Below are 15,624 nucleotides of genomic sequence, written 5' to 3'. Positions count from 1 at the left end.
ATACAGAGTAGCATGCCAGCGGTTATATACGCGCCAGCAAAATTCTTTGCTTTTCTAATAAAGAGCCCCCCTCTCTCTCTCTCTCTCTCTCTCTCTCTCTCTCTCTTATATTAGCAATAATTCGTACCGCCATTACGACGAATTTTACCTTCTGTACTGCTAATTGTGGCATCTTGTATTGTTGATACCTGCACTTTGACATGTCTAGTGAGTCGATACAATGCTCTGGATGGGTGAATGGACTGTCGTGTTTTTTCCAGGATGTTCGTACAATATACCCAGGTCATTCTACGTTCTATTTACTGTATTTGAGCAGTGATAATAAAGAATGAGAAGACAGCAACGTAAAAGTAGTAACTACATTTCAGTAATTACTCACTTAATTTTTGTGGGGAAGCAATTGATCAGTGTCACAAATAGCATTCTTTAAATAATCAGCCGTATTTGTTATCGGCTACATTTTTTTGTGTAACCAATACAAGTCTGCTACGTATAGCATGGTGCGATGACACGTTGCTGGCTACCAATGCCGTCGTAGCTACATATCGAGTGTTCTCGATGCTAAAGCGTCATGGAGCTAAACGAGACTGAGTGTGGTGAGTGAATTTGAGGGAAGGTTGTTACGGTATTAGTGCACGTCATATGTTGTCCAAGGCTAGTTTTGCGTGCAGCGTATTTCGGCATTTCGATGCCCGTAGAAACCAACCGCTCTTGCACTTAGCATGAATTGCGAACAAACCTGTGAGGAACGACATCGCAAGCTTAAGTACACGCATAGCGCATCTCGGCACAGTTGAGGTAGGGGCGGGGGGGGGGGGGGGGAGAAGATAGTCAGTGGGCAATGCGTAGCGCACGATGAGAACTGCGGTGTGAACGCGCCTGTTTGTGTCGCTAGTGGGTTCCACCTAGACTCGCGCTCTGTAATGCTCCCCACTGTGAACGATCACTTATCAAGCGAAGCCTTCGTTCCACATTCTGCCGCCTTTCAGAGGCTGCTGTCTGCTGGCGTTGCGTCGGTCGTTATCTGGACTGAAATCACATCTCGAAGATGGTGTGGGCGACGTGCGCCACACGCTCGTCGCACATACTGTTTGCTGTCATGCACTCGGTCTTGTCACGTGGTAGCGAGCACTTCACCCAGCGGGCGCCGGTGATGTGTGGTGAGGTCGAAGTTTACACCAATGACAACAACAGACTGGATAAGACGTGAGGACGAGCTCTGTTTTGTGCCCCCTGACTGCGCGTGACTCTACCGAGTAACGTGGTGCACTTGTATGAGCGCACCTGCTTGTTCTATAATAGTAATAATAATACTAATAATACAACAACATCACCATTCGTTTCTGTCCCGTTAAAATGACGGCCCAACTTCAGCGATACATTTGCTCTATTATTTCACGTTTGCTGATCGCAATACGTCTAGATAGACGTTCAATTGCACGACTAAACGTATATTATGATGAAATTTTATTTTACTTGTACGTCGGTAATGTTGCAGTCGCATCTATTAGGAAACGAAGTTCGCGTAAAAATCAACAAAACATTACCTTACTAGGGAATCCCAAAAAAGCATGTTATGGAAAATTTTCTTTCCTTCAAGAAAATATGGTGGCGTGTGCACTTATACTTGCGGTAGAACATAGCCGCTATCTCTCAGAACCTATGAGGACTATGTGATATCTTTGAACATGCAGGTCATGCTTGGATCAGAATGCCGGTTCTTGCACACAGCTGCGAGCGGCCGAGTTCACTTCGAGAAGTTCATCATTGAATTTCGAAATTGTGGCGTAAAAGAAAGGAAAACCGAAGTGCGAATCGTGAGTTCCTCCTGTAGGGGGGACTATCAACGCTACACGGTGATGTCAAGAGGCTGCGAGGAAAGGGAGACTACATTCCTCATCAAGGAGAGTATATCCTAGACCTGAACCTTCTGACAACGGAAAAAAATGCAAGCTCTGGTACGCAATTTCATTGTTGCTGGTAAAAGATGAAAAAGTAAATATTCTGGCATATCCCATCCCATAATGAATGTCGGCGCTGACGCGATTAGTATTGAATCAACACAGCAACACACCGTAATGTCGCCACCAATATTCGTCACGTGGGCAGCGTGTCTGCCTCCAACGCCCTCTCCCTCGCGCCTTCCGGAGGCTCTGCGTCCAGTAGTGTCGTTGCAAAGTCCACACGTGACGCGCCTATCTTGCACGAATGTCTGTGAAACCATCCTATGTAAATGCATACTACGCGGGTATAATTTATTCCAGCACCGGAAAAATTTATCTTAAGCACTTTTTTTTTCTGCTGGAGCAGCAGCGTATGCGCAGTATATGCAGTGGTGCATACGCATATGGCAGTGGCCTAAGTTGGCCCAAAAGATGTTTGCAGGCGGCCGATTGATGCCGGGGCCAGTGTGAATTCATTGGGAGCGGGAGTGATTAAGAGAGGAGGCTGGCCAGCCGAGCGGTAGGCGCCTGTTTGGGCTCGGTAGTATGGAGGGTTCTCTCCGTAGCTCGCGACTTGTCGATCGTGTTCGTTCCTCGGCGGACATTGGGAGCCTCCGCTACTATAGCGCTGTTGCAGATTCGTTGAAAAATCGCACATGCTCTGTGGCCTAAGCTGGCGTCTAAGAGGTTTATTCAACTGTGGCACATAACGATAGTCACGTACATAACAGAACAGATGATTCAGTGGTTCACTTGGAATATGCTTATATCAACGCGGCAGCCCAATGCCCGACCTGTTAGGCCGTGCACTTGCCAGTAAGCCAAGTTGGCGGGAGAACTGTGCAGGGACGTTGAAGATAAAATGATGGGCGTCTTTGAAGAAAAAAGTTAGGTACCTCGCTTTTTCGACGATGCCTTCACTGAGTAGTTTAAAATCGCTCAGCCAGACCTCGTAGGGAAACAGAATCTTTAGGAGAGGGTTCTTCTTAATTTTGTCGACGGTTCCGCACTCTTAAGGCACAGATTTGCACACCGATCATACTGACATCATCATAGCCAGGTAGTGGATGTAGTTCTGCTTGCTGCTGTTTCAGAAGGCGTCCCAAATTCGTGCATCATACTTCATAGCAGCTGCGTAGATGGTGCCACCAACGTGAAAGCTGCCCTTCTTGAACTGCATCCCTGATGTGTTGTTGATGCATGTGCTTTCAGGAAATATGAGAATGGGGAGCTTTGCAGGATCTTCAACATGCTCTCAGTCGGTGTCAATGGCCTGCCTGTCCTTGATCTCAGCTCGCTCAAACAAGATGTGTGAGGCTGCCTTGTTGAGCGCTCTTTCAATAACACCAAGGAACCCACCTTGGGTCTGCACACCGATGCATAACAATTGTCGCTCGCCAGCATAGCCACGTCAATGGGGGAAGCGTGATTTGCTACACAGATGCCACTAGGCTTGGCACGGTTTTCTCTCTTGTGGTGTGTGGCTATGGCTGACAGAGCTCTCGAGAGAATCCGGAAAGCGATCAGACTGACGGGCAAATACAGGAATCGCTTGAGCCGACCCTCTGGAAAATATCCTAGTATAGCTGTACAGAAGATAAGCCAAATCATGCCAATGCATGTCAGTGCCACCCTCATTGGGAAGAGAATGACATAGCGCTGCGGACAGCCAATGTGCCATATTATGGTCAACCGAAAACTGAAAAATGTATATTTTTTGTTGGTCATTTTCAGCAAATTCAAGGAAGGTAGCTCTTCAGTAGCAAACCACTTGGTCACCACATCATCAATGATGGCCTCAACGCCTTTCTTGATGAAGTATGGGATGTCACCAAGGTGGTATTCCTTCTGTGGGATGTTGATAATTGGCTGCTCAGCTCCAACACTAGCATCGTCCCTCGTGATCAGTGAAGTTGTGCAGTTTATCAGTTCAGAATCCAAATCTGCGAGGTTCTCTGCACTTTCTTCTCGTTTAAGGCGTTGCCGATTGGCTCGCTGAATTTTTATTCGGCCATACTTAGGTACTGCTTTCTTATCCCAAGACTGTTGTTTGTTACTGATAAAAAGTAATAGGAGCAACACGAAGGACGTGCAGGTGACAAACAATTGACATTGATGCGATAAATCCAATAATATTATCGAGATCACGCGAGGCATAAATATCATCGCCATTAAATTTGCCGATCTGTTGCCTTCTCTTGCCTATCGCCCCGCGCCTCCCTCAGACGTGCGTGCTTCGTGCTGTTGATGCGATACACCGCGGTTGCAGCGGTTGTGCGTATGACACCTTGCGAAACTAAGCCGTCGATGATAAATAGCGCGCAAGTGCCAATTACACTCCAACGGATATCGCTCTTACGAAACACGCATGCCTTATAGATCGTGAATATAGGTCACAGAAGATAGCTAGATTTGGAATTTTATTATCTACTGATAGGAGCCATCGCAATCGGAGCGTTTTGAAAAGACCACATAGTGCACAGAAGAACAACACTGTTTCGCATGAGTTATTGTGGTTGGCAACTACATATTGGAAGGGAACTTCATTGATGGGACCTAATTGTACAGTGCGCACGAAGCCTATAATACCTTATCGTCGTGCAAGCAAGGGCTGCTCAATCATCGATATGGTGTTGTTGAAAAGGAAATGCATGCAAAATGAAAAGAAGAATGCCCAATTGGACTGCGTAATCCCCGGTACTTATGTCTTGAGCACATTTCAATGAATTAGGGTCTCGGAATCTTGTATTTTGGAGGCCACCGATTGCTCCCCTAGCTGCTGGATTTGAAGTAGGAGGGGCATCTGCCGGACTGACCATACGTGCGTTTGCGTTTGAGCGCGTTCTACTGGTGACCAAAGCACCACGTGAACAATGAGCAGCAAGGAGGAGACGCGCTTCGAGCATCACAGTGGCCCTTGTGTCCCGGATCGTTCAACTTCGCCGTCAACAAAGCGAGTCTCATCAACCACCATCCAAGCGACGCGCTGTGCCACTGGCTTTGCACATGCATGAAAAACACCGGGAATGTGGGTGATGGAAATTCAAGAACAAAGCGAGATCAAGGTGGTAGCAGGAGCCAACGTTTCGGCTGGCGGACTTGTTTTTGTCAAAGCGCACTTAGGCTCATCGCACATGTATTGCACGAATCCCTGCCTGAGTTGAAGTGAATTTTCGTATAAGACACCTAGCTTTATTAAGGGATCGCAGGGAAAGGTACACTCTGGACTGAATGAGACGACTCGCCAAGGGCCACAAGAACTGAGCATGACAAAGTAAAATGAGAAGTGGTTGCGTTGACCAATAAAAATCGAGGCAATAGAATGCAAGAATATTCGGGGCCACGTGTATGGCTAAAAGCAAAATTTCAAAGGGTGCCATAGCGTATTGATCTCTCGTATTATCCACATTTTACGCTAGCGTTTTCTGTGCTCATCTATTCGTTTGCTGTTATTCTTGATTTCCCGTAGCACTAACTATTTATTTTCAGTTAGGCAAGTGTTGTCAAAGAGCTTTCAATTTTTCTTTCGGGTGGTGCAGTTTCGGTGTACGTATTGCTATTTATAAACATGCATCGTAGAGCAGAAAATAAAAGTGTACTTTAATGCGTTCGTTCATTGCGCGACTTCATTTTTTATTTCCAGCCTACACTTTCATATACACGAATGGGCCCATTTTCGGTACGGTGTATTCGACACGGGGAGTCTCCCCGTACACGGGGAGACTAAATTTCCGGACGCCTACTCCTCGAGAGTCACGGTGAGCATCAGGACTCCAACTTCTTTTTGCGGAGCGTCCTCCATACTTCCCACCACCATTTCACTCTCGGAATTCTGCAATAGCAACACTAAAGTGATGCAGTATTCTGCGTTCTGGTTGCCCTCATTCGTTGTATTATTCTTTGCTCCCGGCCACACGACGTAGCATGTTTTAGGCGCGCACATTATCATACTTGTTTTCGTAACAGTCCTCGGGACAACGCTAGCAAAACATGTTTTGGGGGGGCACTTGCGCAATATTGATCGTAGCCTCCTAATTTGAACCCTTCAGCTGATATTACACAGCTTCACCATTTCTGCGAATCACGCAAAAAATTAGAGAACTTCAACTGGGATGCTCTTTATGAGGTTATTCGCAAAAGTTTGAAAGTCTGCCCCATCCTCCTGGCGCCTTGGTCATATGAGCAACCGCACACGGGGAAATTGAAACATTATAGCGAGCGCCCTGGTGAATATAGAACGTGCGATGGAGCGCATCTTTAATGGTCGACCTGATATTCCAGGACGTATGCACTACTATGCGGCCTTGCGATGTCGTGCATTAATAATAACTGCCCAAATGATGAAAACTTCCGAAATGCTTCGGCGCAAACATTTTAACGCGTCACCCTTTATTGTTTCTTCTTTATTCACATAATAATTGCGCGCCGAAGCTGTAGCACAAAAAAGAAAGGCGCGTCAACAATGCTTATAGAATACCTGCTGAGTGTATACGTAACCAGTTGGCGTTCCGTCTACGGTTGGCGTGGTCGGGGGCTCAGGAGGGTGTTAGTGGCCTAGGCGCCTGGATCACCCGGTCAACCCCAAGCGGCGGATTGTAGCAGCAGAGTATCCGGGAAGCGGAGCCGTCAGCCTGTAGCTGCGGCTTCCGGTGGGAGGTCCACTCAGCCGGTGGGTCGTGGCTGCGGCAGCTGAACTGCTTCCACTGTGTTGCCGCCGTCTCCGCAATCCACTCGTCCTTTCGGCCTCCAGCCCCTTCTCCCCGCCTTCATCCCCGAGCGTAGCTGGGACGCGCTCTTCGGCTACGTGTCACTTCTCCAATCGCTCACGTAGCTGCGCGTGCACTTTTGCGCTTCTCCTTCTGCTTTCATATTTTATTCTTTTTATTCGTACGCTCTTATCTTCTCTCTTCTTTTTTCTTTATTTCTGCCACCGACTCCTCGAGTCTTCTCGTTTTCTTAGCTTCTGCTTTTCCTTCTTCTTTCATTCTTCTTTTATTGGCTCATGACATATTATGGCCACCTTCAAGAGTGTTTTCCATATAAAAAACTGCTTCTTTTTCCTTGTATTGAATGTTTCCATCGTCTTCCTGTGTCCCTCCAACATATTTACACTTGATACCTTCCACCATTTTTCTGATTTGCACCACCACTGGGTACCTTCCCCACACATCACTTCTCCTCACTTCAGTTCACTTATTCACTGCACTGTACGCATCATCGAGTTCACCATTGCACACAAAAAAAGTCTATGTCCAACAAGCCTAAACCACAACAGCTCTAGAGTAAACTGTTATAACACTTGTCACATCATGTACTATGAAGTTCTTCTCATAAAATCTGCTCCAATATTTTCTCATTCCCTGATGTATTCTACATGGAAGCTATATTCTTGAAGCACAAGGCTCCATCTCATCACTCTGGAATTGTTTAACTTTGCCTTATTCAAGAACTCAAGGGGTTGGTGATCCGTCTGCACCCAAAAGTGTTTTCCATACAGGTATATGTGAAACCGTTTGACTGCCTATACAAGAGCTAAACATTCTTTTTCCACAGTCGAGTAGTGCCTTTCCCTTTTAAGCAATCGTTTGCTTGCATAGAATACTGGGTGTAATACATTGTCATTTTCTTGTAGCAACACCGCGCCAGTGCTATCTCTGATGCATCTGTGCGCAAAACAAATTTTATTTCTAAGTTGGGCGCCACAGGAATGGGAGGATTGGCCATGTACTGCTTGAGTGTTTCAAATGCGTTCTCTAGCAATTTTGTCCATTCCACTGTATTGCTTGCAGCTGTTTTTGCTAATTCCACCAATGTATGAGCTATCTCCGCATAATGTGGAATGAAGTCGCTGTAGAACAACAACGATCGCAGAAAAGAGTGTACTTCTTTCTTGTACTTCGGTGGGTTTGATTCTTCAATCTTCACTAGTGTTTTGTCTTTCGCGAATATGCCTCCCGTGCCTAACTTGTGTCCCAAAAATGTCACCGCGTGAAACCAGAATTCACACTTCGTTGGCTTGATGGTCAGCACGGCTTCCTGGAACCTATATAAAGTAATCATTCTACTGCTTCGAGGTGCTCTTCTCAAGTGTCTGTCGCCACCAAAAGTATCGTCAATATAATGTTCCACATTTTTTAGACCGTGAAGTATTCTTCTCATCAGTTCCGTAAATACTGCAGCGGCCATCTTTAGTCGAAATGGCATATACTTGAATGGAAATAGTCCATTTGTATTTGGTCATATTCCCAAGTGGAACTCAATTTACTTGTCCTTTTGGTATCGTACGCTGGCACATGTCACATAATTTTATGTATCTCCTTACTTCGCTTTGTAGTCCCGGCTAGAAAAATTCTGTGATCCTAGCCACCGTTTTTTTTATGCCTTGGTGCCCCGCCGTGATGCTGTCGTGTCCCAAATTCAAGACCGTCCGTCGTAGTGAATTAGGAACCACTTACTGCATCACCTCTCTGCCCGAGGTAGACTTACGTCACCTGTACAACAATCCATTTTTCCTCTGGAATTCCAAATGGTTCTTCCTCTTTCCTTTGCCGTTGACTCTCTTTGCTACTCAGAGCAGGCCAATAGGGAATCATTTCTTTGCATTTCCACAAAATCGGTTGGCGTCACCTTATGTACTTCGGTTGTAGGTACCTTCATGGCCCTCAATGTTCGCCGCGTACTTGATCTTGTAGCTACCGCCGACGAAACTGCTGGACTATGCTCCCTAGTCTTGATATATTGTGTCGCTATGTTAGGACCATGCCCTAGCTGTTTTTCTTTCGCTTTTCCCGTTTCGCTGCAGCTGCTTTTTGACTTGATATCAGGGTCATCCACGCTTCTTACCCATGGTAGATTGCCCAATATTAAATCGTATAGCGGTTTATCTACGCACTTCACTATCAGCCACCCAGAGTGGTAGGGAGTAGAAACTTGAATTCTGGCCTCATGCAAATGCCTAACCGTGGTGTCGACCATGACAACCGCCGCTGTTTCTCCTGTTAGTTCTTGCTGCCGAAGGAAACTCCGTCTCACCGAGGCCGTGTTGGTTCTACTATCTCAAAGAACCGATACTCGTATTCCGTTGACCGCTCCGTCAAATATAGGAAGAACCAGTGATAGTCTCCTCTTCTCGAACGCGTCCTTGTAGCCAGAGAGCATGGTTTTCGACGCCTCATATGTATCCTGAGTATCCTTGGTCGATCCTTGCGATGATGCTGCCTTCCCACCATTTTAGGAAACCACGCCTGCTGCTTTTTCTCGGTTCTGTAGTCTGCAGTCTTCTGTGCGGTGTCCTCGTCTCTTGCAACAACAACAAAGACAACAATTTTTCGCATGAGCTACTGCTGCTGCGCATTAGACATCGAAAGGGGCCATCATTGAGGGGACCTAATTACACAGTGCATACGAAGCTTTCAAAACATTATTGTTGGTCAAGCGAGGGCTGCTCAATATGCCACATGGTACTGCTCAAAGAGAAAGTCATGCGAAATGAAAAGAAAAATGCCCAATTGGACTGCGTAAACCTCGGCCCTAGTGTCTTCAGCAAATTTCACTGAAATATGCACGATGCATCTTTTGTTTTGGAGGCCATCGATTGGTTCCCTAGCTGCTGGATGCGAAATTTAATGGGCATGTGCCTTACCGACCATACGTGCGTTTACGCTTTGAGAACACACTACTGGTGGTCATAGCACCACGTGAACAACAAGCAGCGAGCAGGAGACGTGCTTCGAGCATTACAGCTGTCCATGTCTCCCGGATCATTCAACATCGCCGTCAACAAAGCGAGTTTCACCTTCCACCATTAAAGTGACGCTCTGTGCGCCTGGCTTTGAAAATCCAGGGAAAACTCGAGGAATGCGGGAGATGGAAATTCAAGGTGATGAGCAAAACAAGACTAAGATGAAGGTAGCAGCCAACGTTTCGCCTATCAGGCCTCTCTTTGTCAAGGCACAGGTAGGCTCACCGCAGATGTATTGCACGAATGCCCGTCTGAGGTGTAGTGAAGGTTCTTATGAGTCACAACGCATGAGTCATGGAATGATCGCAGGGAAAGTTACGCTCTGGTGTAAATGAGACGACTGGTTAAGGGCAACAAAAAGCGAACATGGCAAAGCAAAAAGAGAGCTATTTGCGTTGTCAAATAAACGCCGGGCAATAGCACGCAAGAATATTCCCGGTCACGTCTACAACTAACAGCGAAATTTCAGCGGGTGCCATAGCGCATTGATCTCTTGTAGTATCCACAGCTTACGCTTGTGTTTCTTCTGTTGACTTATTCGTTCGCTGTTATTCTACATTTCCTCTAGCCCTAAATGTTTTCATTTCAGTGAGACAGGTGTCGTCAAAGAGGTTTCGATTTTTCTTTCGGGTGGTGCAGTTTCGCTGTACGTATTGCTCTTTATTAACATGCATCGGAGAGCAAAAAATAAAAGTGTACTTTAATGCGTGCGTTCATTGCACGACTTTATGCTTTTCTTCCAGCCTACACTTTCGTATACACGAGTGGGCCCAGTATCGTTATGGCGTATTCCACGAGTGCCGTACACATGGAGACTCAATTTCCGGACGCCTACTCCTCGAGAGGCACGGTGAGCATCAGGACTTCAACTTCTTTTTGCGGAGTGTCCTCGATACTTACCATCACCATTTGACTCTCGGAATTCTGTAATAGCAACACTGAAGTGATGCAGTGTTCTGCGGTCTGGTTGCTCTCATTCGTTGTGCTATTCATTGCTCCCGACCATATGACGCACCATGTTTTGACACGCTTCACTGATGACGGGTTGAATAAAAATGACATGGCAAATTATATACATTATCATATTTGTTTTCCTAAGAGACCTCGGCACAGCGCTAGCAAAACAAATTTTTCTTGTACTTGCGCTATAATAATTCTATCTTTCTAATATGGTCCCTTCAGCTGATATTACCCAGCGGCACCATTTCTGCGAATCACGGAAAAAATGAGAGCACTTTACCTGGGATGCGCTTTATGAGGTATTTCACAAAAGTTTGGAAGTCTGCCCCATCGTCGTGGCGTGTATTTCTTATGGACAACTGCACACGCACAAATTGAAACATTATGGCGAGCGCCCGGCTGAACATAGAACATGCGAAGTCGTCGATAAATAATTCTTGCCCTGAAGACGAAAAGTGTTGATCGCGCTGCCGAATGGTTCGGCGCAAACATTTTAGCACTTCACTCTTTATTGTTTCTCCTTTAATGACATAGTGATGATGCTCCGAAGCTATAGCACAAGAAACAGAGGCTTTTCAACCGTACGTACGCAATACCTGCTGAGAGTATACCTAGCCTGCTTGGCGTTCCGGTGACCCAGAGACGGGCAACGGGTGTGCGTCGCCATTAGGGAATCACCTCCACCGGCAGGCCACGTGGTCGGGGTGGCCGTAGGATTCTCCTTATTTTCGTTTCTGTTATGCTAGTGCATGTTTATCATATATGATACACCATGCACTAAAGGGGTTATATGATGCAGCAAACGCATAACCAATGGACAATCGACATCGACGCACGCAAATACATCCGCTGACGAAATCATAGCGACCCGCCTGAAACACCTTTAGTGCGGTAGAGCGGAATACTAGTTAACGAATAATAATAATTAGAGCACTTAAGAGTAATTACCTGTTGCAACTGCAGTAAATTTGTCAAGGTCTCAGGGTGGTAAACACGACGCAAGGAACGTTTGAGTCAGGAAAAGCCTTTAAGGGACATGAGCATAAGAAAAATACACATATCCAGAAAGCACGCGTTGTCAACCCAATGGCAAAACAGTAACATACGACAAACTATATACAAAGCTAGTTAATTAGAAATATTGCCTTAAGTCCTCTCACACGACGTATTAGGAAGTCGAAAATATTACCATAAGGTCTATCGGCGTGGGCGCGTCACCTCGTCGTCGCTGCTTCCGACGACACGTCGCTGGGCCGGCAGATGCGTCGTAGACTCGACGTCTCTGTGACAGACGTTCCGTTCACGGTTGGTGTGGTCAGCGGGTCAGGAGCGTGTAGTGGCCTAGGCGCCTGGATCACCCGGTCAACCCCAAGCTGCGGATCGTAGCAGCAGAGTATCCGGGAAGCGGCGCCGTCAGCCTGTAGCTGCGGCTTCCGGTGGGAGGTCCACTCAGCTCGACAGTCGCGGCCGCGGCAGCTGAAGAACTGCTTGCGCTGGGTTGCCGCCGTCACCGCGATCCACCCGTCCTTTCGGCCTCCAGCGCCTTCTCCCCGCCTTCGTCCCCGAGCGTAGCTGGGACGCTCTCTTCGGCTACGTGTCCCTTCTCCCATTGGCCACGCAGCTACGCGTGCTCTTTTGCGCTTGTTCTACTTTCATATTGTATTCTTTTTATCCGTACACTCTTAATTTCTGTGTTCTTTTCTCTTTATTTCTGCCACCAATTCCTGTTTTCTTCTCGTATTCTTCTTATCTTCTGCTTTTTCTTATTGTTTATTTCTTGCTTTATTGGCTCGTGACAAAATTCCTGGTCACCTTATAAAAACTCTGGCACATCTCTCGTGCTAGTGTCCTGTTCGTCCCATCAGAGAAAATGTAGCCAACACTAAGTCTGTGGTGCAAAAGTTAGGTGTAACAAACTCACCCCATTTTCTTATAGCCAGAAACATTAACAACTATTCAATTCGTTAGCACATGTCTCTTTTCAGGAAGTTGGAACCCGCTTATCACATTATTTTTTTCCTAAGCCTTCCATCTCCATTTCCAAATCCTTTAGGTATTTTGTCCTTTTGTTTACAGGTAAAACTGAACGCTTGTTCCAAAACCTGGTTTTCACCACATTACGAAAAGGCAGTTCGGTGCGCGATATGAATGTCGAGTGTGACTAACATGAGCATGGCCTCGTGTCGCCCTAAATTGGCTTTAACAACACAGCAGACAGCTCCGTCATGTTTTTGCCGTATTCAATTAACGCAAGGACACCTCACTTTACTGCTTCTTTTCTGAAGTATTATGCAGGCAGGAAATTTCAAATAACATAACAAAACCGTCTTACGCGATGCCTGTATCTCATGGGTCATGAACCACCCTCTCACATACTCCTCTCACATACAAGCTTCACAATCGGAACATGGCAGTGCTGCCGCGTTTTGCAATCAGCGAGGGAGCTTCTCATCATTTCTCGAGCTGCCAACCAAGACCAGGTGACGGCAGCCAACCAATCGTCGGCAGTTTGTACAAACATGCTCGCTCTGGCACCTGCGCCCTTTCAGGCATCAGCTATTCCCATGCTTATTGCAAAACAAGGAAGCGCGTTTGTGAACACATCCTGAATATTTTCTCAGCGCTGGGTTGCCGCCTTCGGATGTCCTCGTTAGAGCTCGAGCTGGCGATAACTTTGAGCAGAAGTAACCTCCAATCTTCGGTTAAAGCTTGGGCGTGTTCACAGTGTCGTTTGTGTCTGTATAACAAAGTGCCTATTACCAAAAACTAAAGGATACTACATGTAACTACAAGGACACAATATAGAGCCAGGTGAAAAACTGATCTGTGCTGTGTTTCGTCCGCGTCTTGCCATCGTGTTCACCCTGCGCCGTGCTCATCGAAGATGTTTAGTGAGCGAACAATTTGCTCAACGTATCAAGGTTGCTTCGGGTTGGTAACAAAAAAAAACATAAAAAAACACGCATACAAACCGACTGACGCATCCACGATAGGTGTCCGTTACCGAATTGAAGCGGGTTAGCTAGAGTAATGCAGGTTATTATTAGGCCCTTTTCCAAGATGCAGTAGCCTATTTGTTCTTTTAAATACAACAGCGCGTTTGTATGGCGGTGTTCGGGGGTTTAAAAGAAATAGCACTAAGATCTCAGTTTTTTTACGCGCAATTTAGTTCCTTTAATTGATATACAGAGCATACCGTAAAGGGTCCCTCGCCAGCTTTAGCCATTTAAAAAAAAGCACAGTGCATACTTTACGCGTTCACAATCGTGTCTACAAAATACTACAGTGATCTGCACCTGCGAAGACAACTGGAGTCTCAGACCAAACGCTGCTGGTCTTCGATATCAAAGAAGCGTCAGCCGCAGCTGGAATGTTGAGGCAACGCGTGCCACAACAGAGGCATAAAAGCGCAGTGCTATGACGTAGTTGCATGGGTGGGCTAACCGCAGTTAAGACGTACACCCGTGAGAAAAATTAAATGGACAAGGAATTGTGCAATGAAACTCATTTTATCCTTTGTCTGTGAATGCTACTTGAAATTAAAGACTTCAGTCCCAACTTGGCATTACGAATTTTCTAGTGGACTCGTCAGTTTCTGTTTATACATGCGAACACGAAGAAATTCAGTTCTTTGACGACCGTGTGGTCCGTATATTTTGCTCATGGGTGTACTTCCGTTACCAGGCTACCGGCTACTGTTACAGGTAACTACAACGTAACCAAAAATGATCCGAGGTAGGAGTAAATGACTTGTCCTCCAGTGCATTTCCCGATGCACTCTAAAGAACTATGCACCCTTTGAGGTGTATATCTGCCACACAACAATAATCGCCATCTGCCTTGGTGCGTTTCCTTTCTTGAAAACGCTGCGCCGGCGACATTCCTGTCAGGGATGCAATGTCGTGCTGATAACGCGCATGCCGTTCGTTACTGGAAAGTACAGGGCTCGCAGCGTTAAAGAAAAGAAACGCATCAAGGGAGATTTCGACTATTGTTGTGTGGCAGATATACACCCCAAAGGGTGCACACTTTTTTTGAGTGTGGGGTTAATATACTCCGGTTAGGCGGAGTAAAAATTTTATTCCCCTGCTGAATGGAGGTTTTGGGTGTACTTGTGCGAGTATATGCTTACAGCCATCGGGGAGCTTTCGCAGTAGGCAATGGGAGTATATGTTTATATCCATCGAGGAGCTTTTTCAGGGAACTACGGGAGTATATGTTTAGCTCCATCAAGGAGCATATGCAGGGATTTATGGGACCATATGTTTACATCCGTCGAGGAGCTTTTGCAAGGAAATATGGGATCATGTGCAGTATGAGATGTGCAGCGGTGGCGTAGAGGTAGAGCATCCGCCTCATGTGCAAGAGGACCCTGGTTCGAATCCCGGTGGCGCGATATTTTCCACCGGATAAAAAAATCCGCGTGTTGATAAAATTGCATAAACAGGCCTGGAGTGCGGTCTGATCCCGGTGACAGTAACCGCTAGCGCACTCCCTCACCAGAGCAGGATTGCCCACCCTGGTGCAGTACTTGGGCACAATCTCCTAGGTGAATACAACAATCAAATTCCGGCCCTCAGCCCCCAGCAGCTGCGAAGCAACTGTCCACGGCGGCGGTCAGATCTGTGACGCAGCAGAGGGTGCTAATAATCCCTGCGTCCGGACAGGCCGCCATTGCGATCTGAACCTTGCAACGTTTAACGCTAGAAAGTTATCTAGTGAGGCGAGTTTATAAGTGCTATTGGAGAAATTAGCGGGAAGGAAATGTGATATAGTAGGGCTCAGTGAGGTTAGGAGCATAAAAGGAGCATATACAAAAAGCGGGCGTATACAAAAATCCCTAATAAAGGGGACGCCAAAGACTAAAAATTATGGACCGATCAGCTCACTGTCCGTTGCCTACAAATTATTTGCTAAGGTAATCGCAAATAAAATCAGGAACACCTCAGGCTTCTGTCAGTGAAAGAACCATGCAGGATT

General features: G+C 46.4%; 1 protein-coding gene and 1 pseudogene across 1 annotated transcript in view; one reads left to right on the top strand and one right to left on the bottom strand.

Moving 5' to 3' along the window:
* Positions 1–1,952, top strand: part of LOC129384136 (uncharacterized) — a 64,555-nt gene extending 62,603 nt beyond the window's left edge. Inside the window, exon 10 of the mRNA XM_055069293.1 lies at positions 1,695–1,952. Coding sequence (XP_054925268.1) covers positions 1,695–1,919 — 225 coding nt within the window. The 3' untranslated portion in view covers positions 1,920–1,952. The remainder of the gene's footprint in view (positions 1–1,694) is intronic.
* A 1,027-nt stretch (positions 1,953–2,979) lies between these two features.
* LOC126527866 (glycerol-3-phosphate acyltransferase 3-like) lies at positions 2,980–12,254 on the bottom strand (annotated as a pseudogene).
* Positions 12,255–15,624: the final 3,370 nt, after the last annotated feature.

The sequence above is a fragment of the Dermacentor andersoni genome, chromosome 9, assembly GCF_023375885.2.
Source record: "Dermacentor andersoni chromosome 9, qqDerAnde1_hic_scaffold, whole genome shotgun sequence".
Taxonomy (NCBI): Eukaryota; Metazoa; Arthropoda; class Arachnida; order Ixodida; family Ixodidae; genus Dermacentor; species Dermacentor andersoni.
The sequence above is the reverse complement of the archived record's forward strand: the minus strand, read 5'-3'. Positions and strand labels throughout refer to the sequence as shown.